At 44.9% G+C, this 21003-nt stretch overlaps 5 protein-coding genes across 5 annotated transcripts; 1 reads left to right on the forward strand and 4 right to left on the reverse strand.

Annotated features, from left to right (window-relative positions):
• Positions 1–7550: 7550 nt before the first annotated feature.
• Positions 7551–9400, reverse strand: PPTG_03369 (hypothetical protein). Its single transcript, XM_008896047.1, has one exon. The coding sequence runs from the start codon at positions 9373–9375 to the stop codon at positions 7756–7758; it is 1620 nt and encodes a 539-aa protein (XP_008894295.1). The 5' UTR covers positions 9376–9400; the 3' UTR covers positions 7551–7755.
• A 3541-nt stretch (positions 9401–12941) lies between these two features.
• Positions 12942–13539, reverse strand: PPTG_03370 (hypothetical protein; the record flags this gene model as incomplete). The annotated part of the gene is made up of 2 exons (XM_008896048.1): positions 12942–12960; positions 13043–13539. 2 exons carry the CDS (start codon positions 13537–13539, stop codon positions 12942–12944), a joined length of 516 nt encoding a protein of 171 aa, XP_008894296.1.
• A 1983-nt stretch (positions 13540–15522) lies between these two features.
• Positions 15523–15726, reverse strand: PPTG_21276 (hypothetical protein; the record flags this gene model as incomplete). The annotated part of the gene is made up of 1 exon (XM_008896529.1): positions 15523–15726. One exon carries the CDS (start codon positions 15724–15726, stop codon positions 15523–15525), a length of 204 nt encoding a protein of 67 aa, XP_008894777.1.
• Positions 15727–16419: 693 nt separating this feature from the next.
• On the forward strand, positions 16420–17889 carry PPTG_03371 (hypothetical protein). Its single transcript, XM_008896049.1, has 4 exons — positions 16420–16660; positions 16720–16769; positions 16836–16892; positions 16965–17889. The coding sequence occupies exons 1-4, from the start codon at positions 16447–16449 to the stop codon at positions 17865–17867; spliced, it is 1224 nt and encodes a 407-aa protein (XP_008894297.1). The 5' UTR covers positions 16420–16446; the 3' UTR covers positions 17868–17889.
• Positions 17890–17993: 104 nt separating this feature from the next.
• On the reverse strand, positions 17994–19433 carry PPTG_03372 (hypothetical protein). The gene has a single exon (XM_008896050.1). It carries the CDS (start codon positions 19362–19364, stop codon positions 18135–18137), a length of 1230 nt encoding a protein of 409 aa, XP_008894298.1. The 5' UTR covers positions 19365–19433; the 3' UTR covers positions 17994–18134.
• Positions 19434–21003: the final 1570 nt, after the last annotated feature.

Below are 21003 nucleotides of genomic sequence, written 5' to 3' on the forward strand. Positions count from 1 at the left end.
CGTGTTTGGAGAATGTCTGTGTGGCTTGAGAGAGCAGGGATTTTTTATAGTATATTTGGTATTTAAATTCCCGTGGGATAGCCCGCGGGTACGGGCTAAGTCCGAAATTAATACAGCCATTTATACCGGTATCGGTTGGAATCCCGGTCGGACAGTTGGAATTTTTACGGTATGGGAGTCAAAGCAAGTCAAATACTGGTCAGTGAGATTTTCTGTAAATTCTGTTTTCTAGTGGAGATTTTGCAACAACGCGCCTCTTACTCGTTCATTGCTAACCGCAGAGTAAACGCATGTGGTAGCAAGGCCTTACACGTATAGCAGTTTGGAAACAAGCCCATAGCCGTTTACGCCATTTACTTTTTTTTTCCTCAAATAAAAATTGAATTTACGAAAAGCATCTTATTGCAAGACCAACCAAGAAGAGTGACAGAACAGACGAACGGCGTCCTTATATCTTTCCAAAAGGCTTCTACAGTGAAAAGAGAAAATCAAATAGAAGACCACGTTACTACTAAAAAAGTATCTAATTTCAGAAACAAATATCGATATATTTCCTCCAAGAACGAGCGCACATACTAATCGCCCGGAACACTTTGGACTTTAGCGGATCTTCACGATTCGTTCAGTTTTGTCTACGTTCAAATATTCTTTCTGGTATTGCTGTTCGCAACTTCATTTTCCTGCCCGTACGCGATTACGCATGTTGTACATTTGTTTACTTTAGGTGGCCTCAGAATTCGAATCGAACTGAGCGAAAATTATGTGTATCGCTCTGAGCGACACACACGTTCTCTGATAGAGCCACACCAACCGGCATTCACTTCACGTTTTCCTTTCAAGACGACAAGGCCTTTCCTTTCGGCAGACACTCCTCTCGACAGCCATGCGCAGTATACTCTACGTTGCTCTAGTCTTTGCGGTTTTAGCTCGCAGCGTCGTCGTCACAGCGTTCCCTCATCCCGACGAGTATCAGCTCTTGTTGAAATCGTCTCCTGACTCTGTGGCTAATACCAAGAGATCTCTTCGGGTTGCAGGCCAAGAAGTTGTCCCGAGCAGCTGGAGAAACGGGAACGGTGGGATATGGAAATCCAGAGCCCAGCGTACCAATAGAATCGTCAAACTGCCGGAGATTGACATGGCAAAACTCATCGAGAAGGCCAAGGCAGCCCAGGCGCTCAAGAAGATCAAAAAACGCTGGCAAGAAGTGAAAAAGGCGGCTACGCATGAAAAGCGCGTCGAAGTAGCCTTGGATGCGGAGAGAGAGAGAGAGCCTGCGGATACCATCTTGAGAAAGTAGCTCAAGTGTTCATTTCATAATACATCAGTACTTAGGCTACGAGAACAATCTGGACAACGATCTAGTAAAGAAATCAATTTCAGAGCTTGGTCGCGAGAAAGTTTTCAAACGTAGACGTATAATCACAATTGGTGACCAGTTGCCGACCCTGAATCCAATGTCCCCTGTCAAAATGCGGCAGAACCTTTGTCATCCTGTCATGCGCAAGAATTTTTTAACCGCGGACTTGCCCAACGCGATCAAACAACTCCCCCCCACCGACAAGCCAGACGAACGTCGAGCCAGCAGAAAGAGATTGAGAGGAAATAAAAGAACGAGTAATGGTAGAAGGAGGAAAACAACCAGGTGGTCTTGATAGAAGTGTGCTCAATAGACTTGGTAGTAATGCTCAATAGACGGATCCCTCCATCATCTCATGCTCATTAAACAGGCAATTCTCTCGGTAGTCATATCGGCACGAGACCGTTTTGTATCCTGTCTAAGTCGTGCCTTGACGAAGAGGCTCTGGAATTTTAACAACAACTGGAATTTTAACAGCAATGATATTTTAAATAAGGAATCTTTTTTTTTTTTTTTGACAAATCCATTTAGGCAGGAACGTTTTAAGTGCAAATGCTTTCTTGGCACTCCGAAACGATCACGGTAATATTCTCTATCCAGTTTGCTGAGTTTAAGGAGGCGAGTTATCCTGACCCCAAACTATTCTAACTTCTTATACTCAGGGCCCAAACTAATCAAAACTTAAATAAAGTTACTTGAGAACTTAATACACCTGTTATATAAGATCTAGGCTGTATTGTCGTGTGGGCAAACAGCCGCAGCATCTGCCCCGTGTACTTGATGTAGTAACGGATGCCGACAAAAGTATGGGGAAAACTAAGGAGGGCCCTCCAGCTGGGAGGGCCCTCACAAAAAAAAGCTACTTGTTGCAAAAAATAGAACGAACCGTCGGCAACGGCAAATCGAATTTTTGGCGTTGCCGACGTAAAAGACAACATCATTACAATACACATTTCACAACGTACAGATTTTATAAATAAAATATTGTAACTTCTAGACAAGAAACCACAACAGTGTGTTCTTTCATTCCACAATCAGAGCTGTCTTCATTTCACAAACTCTTGAGAGAACACCCTATGCAATGTCGGAGCAACTTATTCACATTGACCCTCCTCCGGAAAAAAACCTATCCAAACCATGATGTCGCTGAATCCGCGCTTCATGCGTGGACAAGATCAAATGGCTTCAACGTATCGCGAAGGCGTATACGAAAAAATGACAACGGCGACATTTGCATCCGAAATTACGAATGCGATCGTGCTGGCAAACCGAAGTGTACTCAAAACCTTGCTGCCGAAGACAGGGTTCGGATTAAACGCGGGTCGAAGCGGTGTGACTGTCCAATGCGGATTTCGTTGAGGTCGATCAGCAAAAATGCACCTGCAGGGGAATGGGCAATCGTCCACACTGGTAATGGTAGCGCCGTTCACAACCACAAGCCATCCATGGACGCTCGTGTCCACGCAGCTCACAGATCCAGAGCTGCTCAGGATATCATTGCTACTTCTGAGCGCTCAGTTCACAGTATAATTGAGGCCCAATCTGCTGCTGGTGTACCTGTAGCCAACATTTACGCAGCAATGTTGAATCAAGACCCCAACACTCTGATAGTTCCTAAGGATATCGCGAACGCCAAGGACTCAGCTCGTCGTCGAGTTCTCGCTTCCGCTACGCCTATTGAGGCTCTCTTCAACCAGCTCAACCAAGATAAGTTCTTTTATCGATACACAACACACCTCGAAACGCAACGTCTTAAATATCTTCTGTGGGCTCATCCTGCTACCGCAAGTCTTTACAAGGTTAACTCCGACATTTTGGTGATGGATTGCACGTACAAGACTAATAAGTTCGATCTTCCTCTTCTCAATGTCATCTCACTTACTGGAATGGACACTGTAATTCCTGTATGTCAAGCCTGGCTTCCAGGCGAGAAGAAACAAGACTACACTTGGGCTCTGAACATGTTACGGCTACTGGTATTGGAGTATGACGTCCCAGAGCCGAGAATCATTTCGCATGATAGAGACCAAGCGTTAATGAATGCTCTGGCACTCGTTTTCCCCGACGTACCGACAATTCTGTGTCGATGGCACATGAACAAGAACGTACTGCGTAAAGTAAGAGAAGTGCTGGGCAAGGTGGCTGTCGAAAACCCTGCTCCTGGTCAATGCAAGTACTCGAATTCTTTGGCCACAGACAAATTTATGGCGCTGTTTTACCGCACAGTTGACTCGGAGACGGAAGAGGATTTGCGAGCAAACAAGGCCGCTCTAGCTGAATCTAACGCCCAACTTGCCGCATATCTGTCGGAGCACTGGTGGAAGTACGAAGACAAGATCGTTAAGGTCCGAACTAATCGGTTCATGCACTTTGGTGTTCGAGATACGTCAAGTGTCGAGGGGACTCATGCACAATTCAAACGCTGGATCAAGTCGACCCGTGGTGACCTTTTTACTGTGTACAACAAGTTACTTCTATGGTGGATATCGTCTGCGAGCAGGACGCGCGAGTGTTTGAGCCGCAACGAAACGATAGTGCCTTACCAACTGCAATTCAATGAGTTCGCCGCGTGTGTGAAGGTTATAACCAATTGGGCCCTGTATAGGACTGACGAACGTTGGAATCAAGCTCGAAAAAGTATCGTGCAAAGCGAAGCTCTCCCTGATTGTAGTGGTATCTTTCGCGCTACTCACGGGATGCCGTGTGTACACGAACTCAAAGCGATCATAGAGTCGGAGGGGCGGCTACATCTCATGCCTTCTCTTTTTGACAAGCATTGGTGGATTCAACAAGGTCCAGAACAGGAGCATATAGCTGCTGCTCGCATTCTTGATCCCCTACCTGCCAGAGCCAAGGGCTGTAGGAAACCCAGAGAAATCACACACAAGCGGAACCACGGAGCTAACGGCACAGCAAGAGAGCTGGTCCATTTCGAACATGTGGAGATTAATGATACTAACCTGACAGCGTCCCAGCCAACACAACCCGATCCCTCCCTATTTGGAACGCAAACTTTGGATAAAGTTCACGAATCTGGTCAGCAGAATTTTGCAGCGGCTACTGTGCCCTACCATCATCACCACACACCAGCCAGAAGTTGGGGATATGCTGGTATGAGCCCATACAAGTAATGGCTAAGACGACGTAGCAGAATTAAAAAAAGGTATCTTTGCTTAGATCTTGCAAATCTCTTTTAATCTTAAAGAAAACTTCAACATTAAAAAATCTAATATGTTTATTATAAATTTGGTTCGACTAATGAACACTGCCATTACATTTAAAAGTGTATTCATTAAAAATTATATTTTTATGTCTTGTGACTATAACAAATATGTGAACGAAGAGAACTTTGGACTGCAAACACCCTGTCACAATTTAGACAGGGGAACATCCCGCGGCGATTCTGTTTCTCCCTTCGTAGCTGCCTGTGGGCTTCTGCGTCAGGATTGTCAGTACAGAGATATCGATGCTGCCGAATACGACCAGAATTGCTGTCTGTGACTCCACAATACTGGCACACAAACAGCGTGTTCGACACCACGTCAGGGGTCCAAGACTCTCCCTTGAAAAAGAGATAACAATGAAGCCTGTAATTAGCTGTAGTGTAGGCTACTCCACTGTGAAAAAGATCTCCACGAAATATAATAGCGTAGCCGCGAGGTATATCCAATATCACTTCTTTTTGTACGTTCGAAACAACCCGTAAAAACACGAAGTTTCGTGTCATTCTCCAAAGATACAATGACACTTGCAGGTATCGAACCTGGAAATTTTTCACCACATTTATCTCGTACTTCTGCCGTGTAATATTGATGGGGCTCTTGAGCTTCTCCACCGGGCCGAGAATGCATGAAAGAAAATACTGTAGGTGTATACTTCTCGTCTCTAATACACACGTCCTCCTTTATAGTTTTTTGGACAAGTTTTAGTGTCGAACTCACTCGAACAACGCGCGACTGGCTTCGAAAAGGGTCATCATTAGCTCCTCCGACCTCCCGAAAAACTGGTGTGTATGTGCGTGATCGTGCTTCGCTAAGCAACGCGTCGATCGTAGATGTATCTAGTTGTAAGGATACTCAAGCAAAACCGGAAGATGGAAACGAGGGGCGCATGGTGGAGGAAGCCGAAATTGAAAACTATATTTGCTGTAGCTCTCGTCGGCAACGCCAAAAATTCGATTTGCCGTTGCCGACGGTTCGTTCTATTTTTTGCAACAGGTAGCTTTTTTTGTGAGGGCCCTCCCAGCTGGAAAGCCTTCCTTAGTTTCCCCCCAAAAGTATCCACGCATCCTGCGCTTGATCCGCAGAAGCATTGTTCGCTACTATCGACTAATACATTATCATACTTAGATGAGGTGGACGGCTCGAACCACACGCCTGAAATTTATAAGATTACCAGGGTTCCGCTTTGTTGAATATTAGCATTTGTTGTATCACATAGTAATAGTATGAAGTACTATCGGCGGTCGTTATGACAGAAGGCTGACGAGGAATTGACGAAGATCGGGACGGCATGAACAGTTGATACGAAGGACAGCAGGATGACGAAGGTAAGTACTGAACCAACGAGGATAGCGAAGAGAACTGGAACGGCAACGGCAAGAAGATGGCAGGGACGGTGACGATGACGAAGATCAAGTGGATATTGTACCAACTTGGGTACATTCAAGGAGAGCAGACTCTACGTGGCAGCATAGCGGACAACAGAGACCGAAGGAGAGGCGACGTCGGACTGGATTGAGCGGCTCGCATTCACCGCAGAACGTCGTATCCGGTGAAGATCGCAGAGGCCGAAAGGCCGTAGCCCAGATGCATTTGAAGTAGGAGATCAGTCTTAGATTTGCTGCGAAGTAGAGATAAAACACTTACGAAGTTAACCTCTAAAAAAGAGAAGAGATCGAGAAGGGAACGTATTGCGTTGTCTACTCACTTGCATCCTGACGAGAGAGAAGAGCAACAAAGAAGAGGAGAAGCAGTACCTAGTGAACGGACGGGTTCTAGTGTGTGGAAGGAAACGGGTATCAGCAGCCCCGTAGGGTCGAAGAGGAGTATCTGCAGCCTACCCTCCAGGTGCTGGACAGTCTTTTGAGGTATCGGAGCCCTCGCGGTAGTTTAGCCTGCGACGCAGCCCTGGACGACCTGTAAGATCACTAGAACCTTGTCAACATCAAACGACCGCACGAGTAGTGAACTGAAGTGCTGTGTATATTCGGTGTTACTGTGTCTGTTAGAGCACTCAGAGAACTTGTTCACCAGACACTGGCTGCTGGCCACGGACAAGACTGGCGCGGCACGAGGTGTCCTAAACGGGAGCTACGGTTATTGCCTATTCTTACTACATGAAGTTTCTATGGTAAATGCATATCGGACGATACCGGTATCTTGGCTAACTGCTAGCGTTTACTCGCAATCACTTGCAGCAAGACGTACCCGTTCGTTGCGTAATGATAAATTGTTTTTTTGTTCATGGGGTGCTAGTGGATGTAGTATAAGCAGCTCAGTGAGAGGATTGCCAGAAATGCTTGTGAAATTAAAAATATTGCTTAGAAAATTTGTGTAGATTCGTTTCCGGCGTCCTGTACAAATGGGACGTCCCTACAGTTAAGCATCTCGAAAAAGAATGTTGGCTTAATACTTAAGTATTCCATTCTATATCTGAGAGGCGAGAGAGGAATTAACTTGTGGTTATCATTGGTGACACACATATATTGGTATTGGTGGTATATTCCCCCGACTACTCGCTCTGATGGCCAGTGTCGTTGCTGTTCTCTCTCGAGCTTAGTTGTCGTCAGAACCTTCTCTGCCTTCAAAGACGAAGTTTTATCCTAAGTACTTCAATCACTCGTATCAAGGTTAGAGCCTGTTCGAGTTATACTGGAGATGGAGATTGGCGACGATCTGCATCTCAAATTGCTTCGCTTTGTCTCCATCTCTCGCTACCTAGTGTCAGAACCCGCTGTGCAGTTTAATCGAATAAGATGCTTTATGGTACGACTTGTTAGCTCTTTTCGGTAGATGAGGAAATAAAGTCCCAATAGCTCCCCTTTTTTCGGCAGTTTTGCTTCCATATCTTGATATTCAAGTTATCCTTTAACTGGAGGGCTGATCAGAAGATAAGAGCCGATAGTTTGAATCGAATCAGGCGTTCAAATTTAAGTGTTTTCAGGGGATCAAGTTTCACTATGTTAGTTGTATCTGATAAGAAGCTCAGTTGTAATTTACGACTTTACAAGAAAATGTTCTTAGTAGTAACGACCGTAGCGGACGCATATACCGCTAAAAAAAAGACCTGAGTATGGTGAACTGGTTAACTGAATACGCTTTCGCGTCTGGCTTATCGACTACGTTGACACCAAATAAGCTGAACCCCGCGTTTGTTACCTGCCAAGTCAACCCACTTTACATAATCTCCGTCGAGTCTGACGCCGGCAGGATCACAGTCTGCAATGAATGGGCTGGTAGCGTCAGAGTGAACGTATTTAAATCCGTCTGCTTCACGCTCACTGTGACTTCCGAGCTATCTCGATTCAAAAACTGCAAAACAACTTGGTTGTTTGGAGTCACGAATGCGCAGCGGTGAAATTTGTTCAGTTTCTTTTTCTTTGGGAACTCAATGCGCTTCGATCCTGGTGGCACAAATTTCGCGAAGTGGCCCATAACGTAGAACATAGGCTGCTTGTAGAACTCGACCCCACGCTCTTCATCAATGAGAATCGCAGCGTCAACGTAGTTTTTAGCCCAGGTTGGTCCTCCTTTGGTGTCTAGAACCATGTTCCATTCGACCCATCCAGCTGCCATATTGTTGATATCTTCGATAATGTCTCGCCCATAATTCTCCGCTCGCTTCCAAGCTTTCTTCGGCTTGTCGAGCGCAGGACCTCTGCCTGTTCCTATAAAAGAAGGAAGATATCCTTCGCACGCTTCCGTCCCGAGCATGAACATATCAGGATTTGTCTCGGAGAATTTGAGCAGATTATTGTAATTTCCAGCGAACGGTAAGATGAAGTCAAGGTTCTGATACCAGTGGAAAGCGAGACCACTAAGATACTTCCTAGACTCGGGATCGTCAAATGGCGCGCTACGACTTTGTATTCCCGTCTTTTGGTCGTCGTTAGCCATGAGCTTCAGCTCTGGATGGTTTTCAGCCATCAGCGGCCCAAGGTGTAGCTTGATGAAGTCTCGCTCCTCTTTAGCAGTCATTCGAAGTGTTTGCCATGGTGTAAGAGGGAGAGGAGGCTTTTGAGGCTCGTTCTGCACGCTCATGGCCCAGAAGTCGATCCCTTCCTCCTTGTAGGCATCAAGGAACTTGGAATAATACAACGCCAGTGCCTGCCAGTACTTGCCACCAGGTTTCCCTTTCATAGTACAGTCGATGACCGAGTCTCCACTGGTCATCCACAGAGGAGGAGCCCATGAAGTTGCGAACAATTTTACCCCATTCACCGACTTGTTGAGCGCTCGGTGGATCATGCTGAGCTTGTTGGAGTGAGGCGCTTTGTCCGACGCGATTGTGAAGTTTTCCATCTCGAAATCATCCACCATGTCGTTGTAAGTGTAGGTACTAGTGGAGAAATCCGTCGAGCCGATGGGTACACGACTCATGCTGTATTGCAGACCGGAGTCGGCAAAGTACTGCTCCAACACCATTTCTTGAAGCTCGGAGGAAAGTTTGTACAGATTGATCGCTACAGCGTCCGTGAGCCCGCCGCCAAACCCAAGCATGGTTTGGTATTGCGTCGACACATCGATCGAGTAGGTTGGTTTGTTGACGGGAGAACTGTCGATGTATGACACTGTGTATGTCAAGCGTTTCCCGTCCTTGGATGTAGTGTAGACTCCCACTTCACCCGCCTTGAGATGTGTGTAGTTGTTGGAGACGGTGTCACACTGGGTAGAGTTACAGACACATACGCCTTCCAAGTTGGTTTTAAAGCGCGTGGACCAGTTGCTACATGCTGCCAAGATTTCTTGAGACCCAAGCAAACTGGAGAAGATAGCAAGAAGATATAAAGCAAGCATGGGCGACGACTTGGTGGCGAGCCTGTATATCGAAAAGTGCGACAGGAGATTGACTGAACAACATCACCCTGACATCATGTAGAGAAAAATGTAACTCTCATAACCAGGTCTGAGCCAATTTCTGATCGTACGTAATGCAGACTGTATTTTATGCTGAATACTGACTACAGACCTCCACATTTGACCATTATCCCCTCTTTCAAGACAACTCTACCATTTATGAACAGTAAGTTCTGGAGTCGCCTACTGTACATACTCTGATCGTCGTGCCACACATACCACCGCTACTGTTGATACTATTAATACTGTATTATCTATGAGAACGTGTCGTTGTAAAATCGTAAGTCACATCTGATCTTCCGTGCAGAAAAACTAACTTATTGGATCTTGTTCCAATGAAAACTTTTGATTCAAACGCCAGATTAGGGCCACTAACGCCTCTTTCCTTTTAGTCAGTGCCATCCATCCATGCAGTTAAGAGATAACTACCATACAGATAACGACGGATAAATCCGACGACGCCTCCATAGTAAAATATAATTATTCACCCACTTCACAAAATATCGTTGCATAAATACACTTAAGTGGTCATGAAGTACACAGGATATTATAGAAACGATTCTAAAGTATTTTGCATACAACGACCAAGTCATAAGGTCCAATCTGATTGGCAAATCTGTCGTGCTTTTAAATTCCCTGACTTTTTTGTCAAATTTCTGTGTCTGTCGGATATATCCATCGTTTCTGCATCACGCAAAGATGTCGAGATCGGGAGGCATTGCTTTCTTATGCTATCTACCGAAAATATTTGATAAAATCGTACCACAAAGTAGCTACGCTGGTGAACTGGGCTACACTCAACGTACATGTGCAAGAAGCACCAATGACGCACTTGAGAATTACACAACTTGAAGTTTCCGTGGCGAAACTTAATATTTGAATCGCAGCTTGGATATCTAGGGATCCGTATTTGCTTAAACGTATTGACTTGAATTTGCATGTCAGACTGTTAGGCTGAAATATGTCCAGCCCGAATGCGCACAGCGCGGTTACCACTATGCATTGAATGGAAATTTCATCAATGTTTGTGAGTAGATAAATTCGACACTGCTTTCGATTAAAAAATACTTAATGAAATGTTGACGCACGTGACCAATCATACATGTAGAGTCCGTATACACACACTGCATGCTCCATGTGGGAGGTTGAAGCACGTACATGTACATAAAACGGGTGATTGCGCAAAACACACTAAAGTAAATCTTTGTTGCCTGCATGTTAATAGGTGCATCGATAAATTTACTTACAAAATGCTCAAACTTCTTCATCTAACGTCCACTATGCAGACAATCATCTCGGTAGTCATGGTGTGGCTTTTCATTCGAGTCTTGGAGGCAAGTCAGTCTTACCCACAACTAGTGTAGAATTTTATACTCAGAAACCCAAAATTGATTAATTTACTCAACCCTGCAGATAATTCCTGTCGACTTTGATACTACTGTTATAGAAGATGCTACCGGATAATCGTACCCAATATATTGGGTTTCCCTCCTGATATTAGATACACGAGATATCTGCTCGTATCGAAAGCAAGATCCTTAACTTAATCAAGTATGCCACCCTTGATATCTCATACCCGCTGCACAAATCATGCGAAGCACGTGAATGTTGCTTGTGGCAACATCATCGGTAATTTATGGAAGACGAAAGTAATTTATTATGGTGAATGCCTTCCGAAGCTACGCTCAACAAATAGAGATGGAGGAATAGTGAAAGCTGATAATACAAACCTTTGCTCATTAACTTAACTCGTTGCTGTAGCCATCTTCCTTCATTCTCCGCCATAAGCTCTCTCTCTCCCTTTCCCTCTCGCCGTTAAAATGTATGTTGATGTTGTTGTCAGCTGAGCGTACACTGAGATATTCACTACAGTGGCATTGTACGCAGTCTAAACGAGAACGAAAACACTTGAACGGCTTTATTTCTTGGATCCATTTACTTCCAGCTTGAGTTTCAGCTCTCGTGGGAACAAGCGCAGCAACAACGATGACGTAAAATTACAGTAAACGAAGTAGAGCGTCTGGCGCTACTCGTTCTTACTGAATTGAGATTTGTCCAAACTACCGACAAAGGTGTATTATTCAAGAAGCCCACCTATATATTCTAATTAAGAACACAAACATACAGTTGGTGTGCTGTAAATAGCACAGGTCTGTGGAGTACACTACCAGCGGAAGTTTACTCTTACTGTAGGTAGTCCTTGTCAATACTCGACAGGAACTAGTTACAAGTTGCTGATAGGATTGCAGCGTTATCAAATGTAGATTAGCATGAAAACCCAGAGCTTCCCGTGTAAAACGCGGCATTAGTTCATATCACTCTATGTATAATTATGGTCCATTGGTTTTGTCTTCACTCGGTGTGGTTAACCCGCTAGTAGACGTAAATCATAAGGGACGCCCAACCTACAAAACACTTGTATAGCACATATAGCTGGCGATATCTTGGCGAGCTGCTGGCGTTAAGTTCGTTTTAATCTGGGTTACTAGGGGCACGCTATAGTTAATTATTTTTGTTCAAAGGGTGCTTCTACAGCATGCCGTTTAAGCAGATCAGTAAGAGGATTCCCAGAAATGCTCGTAAGAATATTCAAAAAATGTGTACCTTAGTAGCCGCTACTATCTTTATATGTATTCCTTTTCGGCTGGACGTCTTCATAGTTAAGCACCCGAAATAAGAATGTATACCTCAGCTGTAAATTAGTTCATTTTACAGCTGAGGGATGCGAGGGGGAAATTAACTCGTGTTTGTAAGGTGAATGTCCATATAATAAGAATTGTATCAGGTCAAGCTAGATTGTTTGCCAAGCGACCGGAAGGCTTCGATTGAGATCGAGAAACTCGAGACAGTCGTAGTAGCTCGAATGAGTTATTGAAAGCTGTAGCAAGTTGATAAAGAGCTTGCAGTGTCAAAGAGCCTTTTGTATTTGTTAAGGAAAATTGAATGAACTTTTTATTTGGAGCTTACGAGGAAAACATGCGAAACCTGCAGCTGCCATGGGTCCTACCGGGACGATACCTAAAACAAGCAAAGCGAGTTTGCCTAAGAGCGAATAGGAGAAGTGAACCACACACACTTCCCGATGAGTAAGTAGTCCTTCAATCCATGAAAGCCAGCAGCACCAATATTGAGCAGTGTTGGCGTAGCCGGGTACAATAAGGCTGGCTTTCTTAGTCCGTCAAACAATCAGCTGATGTTCGTTAACGCCTTTTCAAGCACTACGCTCTCAAGGTTCGCCACAAGATTCACCAGGGTTTCTTGGCTAACCTTTTGTAGCAGATTATGAAACGTATCGACAATCGATTCTTGTGGTGTTGGATTTCCGGTGTGTATGGGAACGCGATGAACGCACATCTCCACCACGGTCCCCGGTTCCATCACGTCTTCAGAAGAATAAAGCCGACACCAACCTCTCTCGTCAACCTTTATTCCGCTGAAAATGCCGCCCCCTTCAGAGATGCATTTCCAAGTGTTTACAATGTGATCGTCCTGAACAAATTGGCGAACTATGCACCATCGGGATAACTGAAATGTTTCTCCGGTCTCCAACACGTTAGTGTCTGTGAAGTTCGTCACAATGGTCCTTTTTGGATCATCGATGTCATACCCCATGTAGTCCTGCGAATCTCTAAAATGCTGCTGACCCAGTTGCCACATAACGCTATTCGCTTCAGATAGCGATGACGGCAGAACGAGTCTAGATCGAACGTAGAAACGTTTATCGGCCTCGTGTTTGTAGTCCGCGCGAAAAACTTCATCCGTTTGGTGGAAACTTGTCTCGAGCTGTTGAATGTACTTACTGAAAGGTGCTACTGGTTCCATGGTGAAAGGGGAGATAATCGGATCGCCGATTTTTTTTGTCAGGATGTCGCGTAGAGCAGATATGTACATGGCTTGTCTGTTCGCCATTACTCGAAGCTCTTGCTGTTGAGTTTCAGCATCCTCGCGCTCCTGTTGCAGCCGAGCAGCAAGGTCTCTCCAGAGAAGGAAAGCCATGTACCCACTAGCATTTGGGCCTACCGACTTCGCCTTAATTTCACGCCGGAGAGATAGCAATTGCTGGCGTAACTCCACCTCTTGACGTCGTAAATGGTCACGTATCATTTTCTGACCGAGCCGGTAAGTTCGGCTTCTGACTGTCGCCCGCGATTTTTGGTTGTTTTGTGTTGTACTTTCAGGGACATCGGTAATCAATGAAGTGCGTATTCTGGCGCTCAGCTGACCTCCGCTCTCTACTAAAAGAGGACTTGCATTCGTTGTTTCAAGTTGAGACTCCATCCCTTGGCTTTCCGGCTTTTGGTGTTGCAAGTAAAATACAGAATGCTTATGCCTGCGGAAGTAGCATTAGCATTTCGCGGTGGAAAGGTATCCACATTAAAAGGGGGCTCGGTTTGTTTGCGTTGGTCACGCATTGTTATACCCACAAACACAGCAGGAATTGATTTGTTACAGTAAACGTGTCATTTTGCTAGGTGGAAGGGCGGATATATTAATTTAGTAATTCTAATTCGTCATTTGCTCCGACGCCGGTTCGCGTACTTGCAGATTAGCCACATTTGCGTACAGTAGTTTTTCAGCTTCTAGAAATTTCAGAAGTAGGTTGCTGATGTAAAAGCCTCACACAAGTCTACAGCTGGGAGAACATCTGAGATAAGACTGGTGCAGTCTATCGCAGTAGGAGGGGGGGGGGGGGGGAGTTATCTTTGTCGCTGGTAAAAATAACAGTGCTAGGACTAGACAGTTTTATTTTGCTTTGACGAATACACTTGGCACGATTGTACAGGGAGTGCCACTTCCCACAGAAGTTTCTTTACTGAGACCTACTGTACTGCAAAGCGAACTTGTGAGGAAAGAGCTAATGTGATCCAATTTTTGCCTCTGCGTCCGTACAGATGACATTACCTAAAACTACTAAACCATAGTAACGAAATGATGATGTGACTTGATGGCATTGTGACCAATCTTCGTTTTTTTTTAATACCGGTAAGCGATGATTGCTAGTCTCATCGTCATTTCGTTACTATTAAAAATAAATAAATAAGCGAAGATTGGTCACATTGCCACTGAGTCACATCATCATTTCGATACTATTAAAAAAAAGCGAAGATTGGTCACAATGCCATCAAGACACATCACCATTCCCTTATTAAAATAAAGCCTTCCTCAATAAGTCAAATTTGTCATGAAGCGAACGAAAACCGTGTTAATACGGAGACGGTCTGGATTTTACAGTGCTATTGACTTTGTGCGGGTTGGTTGAGAGCAAATCCAAAAACACACATAACCATCACAATTATGGGCAGCGCTCAATTAAAAGCATACTGGGGGTTGCACCCCCAAACTCCCGCATTAGAAAAAAAAAAATATACTGGAACGTGCAACGGGTCCGTTTGCTGGTGAGCTCGTCGCTGGGCCCGTCTATGCATAAACCTCTGGGGTAAAAAGACCAAAAAATACTAGGAAAAAAATATTTTTTAACATGCAATCTAGTTATGATAGCCAATGCTTCTCACACTTCTTATATTGAGATCCCAAACTAATGTTTGCGTTTTACAACATAGATTACTTGATCTCTAGGTGCATCCGTTATTTAAGATTAGCATTGGATTGTCGTACCAAATATAATGGAGATACGGTAATTTACTTGAATAAGTAGATTTGTTATAGAAGAAATACCACGCAGGTGAATGTTGCTAGTGGCGGCCAAGGGTGACTTCACGGTATATACGACTAAACGAAGTAATCTTTAACCGCGTGAATGTCGTACGAAGAGACGTTAGCACACAGTTGAGCGGCTGCGAAGCGGAGCCAACCAACAGTATCCGTCGTGTACAGAACTCGCTCTCGATGAGCGTAGGTTAGACAGGACACTGGATATACCATTTCAGAGTGACACTAGTAGCTGGCGATAAAAACACATATATTGTGTCAAATCCTTATCAGCAAATATGACAGGGTATGCAAAACCCGAGCTACGCTTACGAGGAGCTAGAACAAAGCGTCCAAATGTTAACTGCATACATTGCATACTAAAATCGGGAGCCAGCCGTGTAAGAGGGAAATATATGTATACAAACACACAAAACCTCACTGGAACACACATAGAATGGTAAGGTCACACATTATTAGAAGACGGTAGTGAGCGGGTGCGAGGAGCGTAGCCGTAGCAAACCCGAGCGGGTTGCCCACGAAGCAGGGCCGCTCGGTATTAGCGCACACGCTACGGTACTGTGCGACCACACGAAGGATATTGATGGTGGACATCACGTCGCAACTCTCTTCCGACGACATGCACAACGATAAAGGCTGGTTCGATCACAACACTAATAGTTGTATCCTACGGTGATGTTAACCATGGTCACCACAAGCAAGATTAAACTAGGTTGCATTACTTTCCAAAGAATAGGGGATTCACGCCACCAATTTACTTGTTTAAAGTAAATATATTGTATCCGATAAAAGCTAACTCACACGTTATGCATGTTCAGGGGGAAACCCCACTTTATTTGGTACGACAATGCAAGGTAGCTCATCTGCTCTACGGCATAAGAAGTGTAGTTACGGGTCATAATGATTCCTCCCGCCAGAACAAAGCATCCCAAGGAATAAGAATATCGGAAAACCAATCGTGAACAAAGGAGATCTCAGAGACTTACCGTATAAAATACGGTTTTGTTTTCTAGTAGCGGAATGAAAGGCGTTTTGAGATCGGGAAACGAAGCCTTCATGTAAAATAAAGTCGTGAGTCCATCTACAGAAAACATCTTCGTTGTAATGCATCGGTAATCTATCCGTCATTTCTCCATATTATATCCAGATTTGTTCTAAAGGTCTAGGTTTCTAGTGATTTGAGATGATTGGTCACACGAGCCGAGTCGCGTCATCATTACAGAAGTCGAGAGCTGTTACACCAGTTTGAGTGGTTGAAGTTTCCTACAAGATGCACCGCATCCATAAGATCAGCTCTATTTGTCAGCTTGCTCAGAACGAGATACGACGTTCATCTTTCGAATGGAGTCACAAAGCCGTCAAGAACACCCAGTCGTTCACTCGAACGAAGAGATTAATGGGAGAAAAGTTTCCCACAGAACTGGTCTCGTGCCAGCGGTGACTACAGGTGTTCATGATGAGAGCTCAAAGCTTCTTGGTGAAGTGGTTAACGAGGGTGAAGCGGCCTCAAGAACTTATCTCCAAACTAAACTGGTCGGGTTGCTCGCTCTGTTTGGTACGCTCTGGTCTATTATCGAAGTTGATTGTTACTCTAATCATGTCATTTTAATGTAGCGGTCATCTGGACAAACATCTTCCAAGCCGAAGCCGTGCAGTATCTTCAGGTTTGGAATAAACCGACCGTGCATTTATTAAAGTTAATTTCTTACTAAATTCCGTACAATATTTAGACATCGATCCATTTCAACAAACCATTCTTCGTCATGTGCTTCTGCCATGCAGTGCCAGTAAGTGGTATCTTCATTTATGTAAGTGCGAGTCCTCATAGATATGTCTAACCGAGTTGTATTGCATTTTAGGTGTTGTTCTTGCCGTTGATTTTCGTCTACTATCGTATCTGCGGAACAACTGAAGATCGTCATGCCGGTCACGACATGTTGGATGTGCTTAGAAGGCACTCCATCGTTCCTCTTGGGCAGCTACTTCGCCTGTCCGCATTTCTCGGCGTGTTCTACCTGGTGTGCGACTACTTCTGGTTCTCAGCGTTCCAAAACTTGACGGTAGCAGCTGGAGCTGCGATCTTCAACAGTTCGCCACTCTTCGTGTATTGCTTCTCGATTTGTTTGCTGCACGAGAAAGTCTCGTTAAAGAAGCTGTTCGGCGTTTTGACGGCGTTTGCTGGTGTGACGATGGTGATATTTTACCAAGACAACAGTGACAGCGGAGGTATTGGAAGCCCCAGTGTCGTCGCGGGACTGATGATGCTAATATCGGCAATGCTAAACGCCGGATACAACGTGTCTGTAGCGTTAACCGCAGGCGCAAATATCAACGATACGCCGACACTCATGATCATGATGGGACTCAGTGGAATATTCACAATACCTGTGTGGCTGATCGGTACTCTGTTCTTCGCGCAGAGTCCGTTCCCTTCGTTGTATGAGTCGATCGGATTTCCCCCGACAGCTGAAGGAAACATCATGCTGGTGACTGGAGCATTCATGTTTACGACCAACTTCATCTTCCTGACATTTGCTGTGTGCTGGACTTCGCCGCTCGAGACAAGTGTTGGCTTCATGCTCACGATCCCGTTGGCAGGGCTCATCGATACGTTTGTGCGTCATGCGTCGTTTACGTGGGAGTTCTTTACTGGTGCGGCGCTAGTGATGACAGGATTCTGTATCTTGGAATTGGCATCTTTCGAGACGTCGAAGCACTCCAATTCGCACACGGACGTTGAGGTAGAAACAGAGCTAGCATAAGAAAAAAAGTGAGAACTGAGACAAAGTGCTGGAATTATCAATGGTGCTATAATAGAGTTGCACGGAGATACATGCAATGCACGAAGCAACAGGTATCACGAAACGTTGATGTTATAGTTCTAAAAGCAAGGCAGAGTAATTTTTTCTTTGTATTTCTCGTATATAAAACACAACTTATAGCACATGCGCCTACAAACACTTGACCTTACACCTACTTAGTGAATACGATGGTCTTCTCCTTGGTGACAGCATTAGCTAGTATGCAAGCTACTTTTTGACGATGATGTCTTTGAACATGTCGTCCAACAGCAGTTTTTCCATTGACGTCACCAGTGCGTCCCACTCACGATTGCCCAAGGCTTGCAAGCTCCGGTGAAGCTGCTTGTCATCGGCTACGAGAGGCTTAGTCATTTTGAAGTTCACTGGTGTGCGTCGCATGTACATCTCAAGGACTGTTCCAGGCTCCGCCTTATCCGTCGACGGTCGAATTGACGCCCAGCCAGTTTCGTCCCACTGCAGCCCGCTGAACATTCCGTCACCTTCTGACACGTTCTTCCATGTGAAGGAGGTGTGATTCTTTTCAACATACCGTCGAGTGGCGTGTCGTCGTCGAATTTTCGCAGTTGCGCCTGTTTCCAGGATTATTTTATCTTGGAATGTTCGAGTGTAAGTGTTGTCTGGATCGTCGACGTCATCGTAGCTTTGATAACACGCTTTGCTGTCGAAAATCTGGTTGCCAACCTTCCAGAGGTAATGCCCAGTCTCGTCAAAAGAGAATGGTAGCACGTCTTTCACTATGCGTTCATAGTATTTTACCTCTCCGTCGTCTTCACGCCTATTCACGGTGTTCACAGTAGTCCCTGTAGCAGCCAAAGCAACCGAGCCCAAGACCTCGTCGATATGGCGATAATTCGCATCGATCTCTCGAATGTACGCGTAGATCAATTCCGACTCTGCCACTCTCATCGTCTTACGTACCGACCGTTCGTCGGCGATAAGGGAATCACCGAGTCGAAGTCGTTTGCGTACAACTCCACGCAGTGTTTCGATGTAGGTGGCTTGCATCTTGACAGCTGCAGTCAATTCTCGTTGTTTGGCCTCTGCTAGAGAGCGTTCTTCTCGTTGCCGAAGAGCTATCGACTTCCACAAGAAATACGAAGTGGGCTGTGACTTATCGAATTGATCCTTTTCCTCCTTTTTCCTCTTGGCCAACTGGACGAGATCCTCGCTTAATGTGGTTTGTTGATGGCGAAGTTCTTTGCGCTCGCCTTTGAGACGTTCTCGATAGACTCGACGTCGATCAGCCACCTTCTTTCTACACCGCGTGAGCTCGTTCCCGTCTTCCAGGCTGTTGGCGTCGCTATCTTGATTGCTGCCGTCCAGGTCGAGGAATGTGTTGGTATCCACTCCAGTAATTACAGACAAGTCTGCAATCCCAAGCGCTTCCATGTCAGCGAAGAGAAAGTTGTCGTCCAACTGAAGAAGAGGAGTCTCCATATCAAGTATTTGTGTCCCGTTGCGGCACAAACTAGGTTGCTTGACGTCTCAGTTTGCGTTTGCGTTGTGAGGAGCCAGAGTTTGTCAGCATTCGTCAGAACAGATCACAAAGGCCTATCACTTAACGACTGCGGCAGGGAGTGCCTGTCGTATGTGACGTCCATCTGGCACCTGTTAAATATTTGATGAGTGCTCTGACTTTCACTTGAAGGTGATCTCGTCCGTGGCCACGTCATTTGACAGTACGAAGAAGAGGTCACTGTGACCAGGCCACGGTATATAGCAAGTCTACAAGATACCACCACGTAGATTGAAAGTATCTCAATCTATGAAGAATGCCACAGTCAGGTGCATTATGTATGAGAGAGTCGCTCTTCTTTGCGTATGTTCAGCAGATGGCCAACCCCAGTCCAAATCACTGATGTGGATATTTTGTTCTGTAAGTTACAGATAAAACAACTGAACAAGGTTGTCAAATACAATGTGGAAGTCGAGACCCTATCACGATGCTCTACATGTAGTGTACGCAGAAATGCTATCGTTCTACTGATGGGGTCAAATCGCAATTCTATGGACTACACTATTAAGAAAGCGCAATCCCGATTGTCTAAATTCGTGGTGTTGCCTCCATCTCTCTTTGGGTAATGTAGCACTTCACATGCTGCTGTACTATTGATGCCGTCAAATTTAAAAGTGGCTTTGTGAACACTTGTTGAGACTTTTCATTCTCTACTAAAAGATGTACACAGCTATTCTGACGAAATCAATCGAGCATCGACGATGGTTTACGATGCTGCATAGTAGACCGCCCCAAACAAAATAAATACGACTACGTCATGAGGTGGGGTGTCGTCCCTATCCCGACAGGTGGGATCACCTAGTGAGACCAGAGATCTAACGCTGGGACGTTTACGACTTTAATATGATTGGATGGCCATGACCACGGCTCTATCAGCAAGAATATATGTTAACACAGTATGGGAGGAGTAAGTCGTGACTCACAATATTGTGTCGTTCTAGCTCGAGACACAAAACAAATTAAACGACGACGTCATAGGACACAATAGCTTAAAACAAACACTAAGACGTTGTATTTCTGCTGTCACAGATGCACTTTTGAGGTTCAAATGACTAACGTTACATCTTCGCGATTTTATAGAAGTCTTAGTTCGGTTTGTCGATAAAAGCAAGGGGGTATTTTGCACAAACGCAGAGTTTGCTTGAGAAGTGAAGCATCCGTAATGACAGATTCTTTTTTTAAAACCGATTAAGCCCCATTGATCTTGAGCAAACTGAGTTTACCTTCCTCTGTTCGTTTAAGAACGCCATGTAACCACTAAAAGATGAGGCATGGCGTATCATGCCAGTACGTGATCATGAAAATTATTTTTACACCTTACAATAATATAGTAACTGATCTCATCCACTTTAATATCTATCCCTAGAACATTTTAGCCGGTCAGGTCTCATCCTTTCGTGGTTAAGAACTGCCCTGAATCCGTCCTTGTCGAGATGAAGTACATCAGTACATCAGAATTTTGCTGATCTGCTAACTCGATATATCTCAAGGAAAGCCACGTCGAGTACAGGGCTGGCCCCAGGCGTATAAGGATTTTTCGGCAATAATGTGTGTGTGTGT

Source organism: Phytophthora parasitica (genome assembly GCF_000247585.1).
Source record: "Phytophthora parasitica INRA-310 unplaced genomic scaffold supercont2.4, whole genome shotgun sequence".
In the NCBI taxonomy this organism is placed as follows: Eukaryota; Oomycota; class Peronosporomycetes; order Peronosporales; family Peronosporaceae; genus Phytophthora; species Phytophthora nicotianae.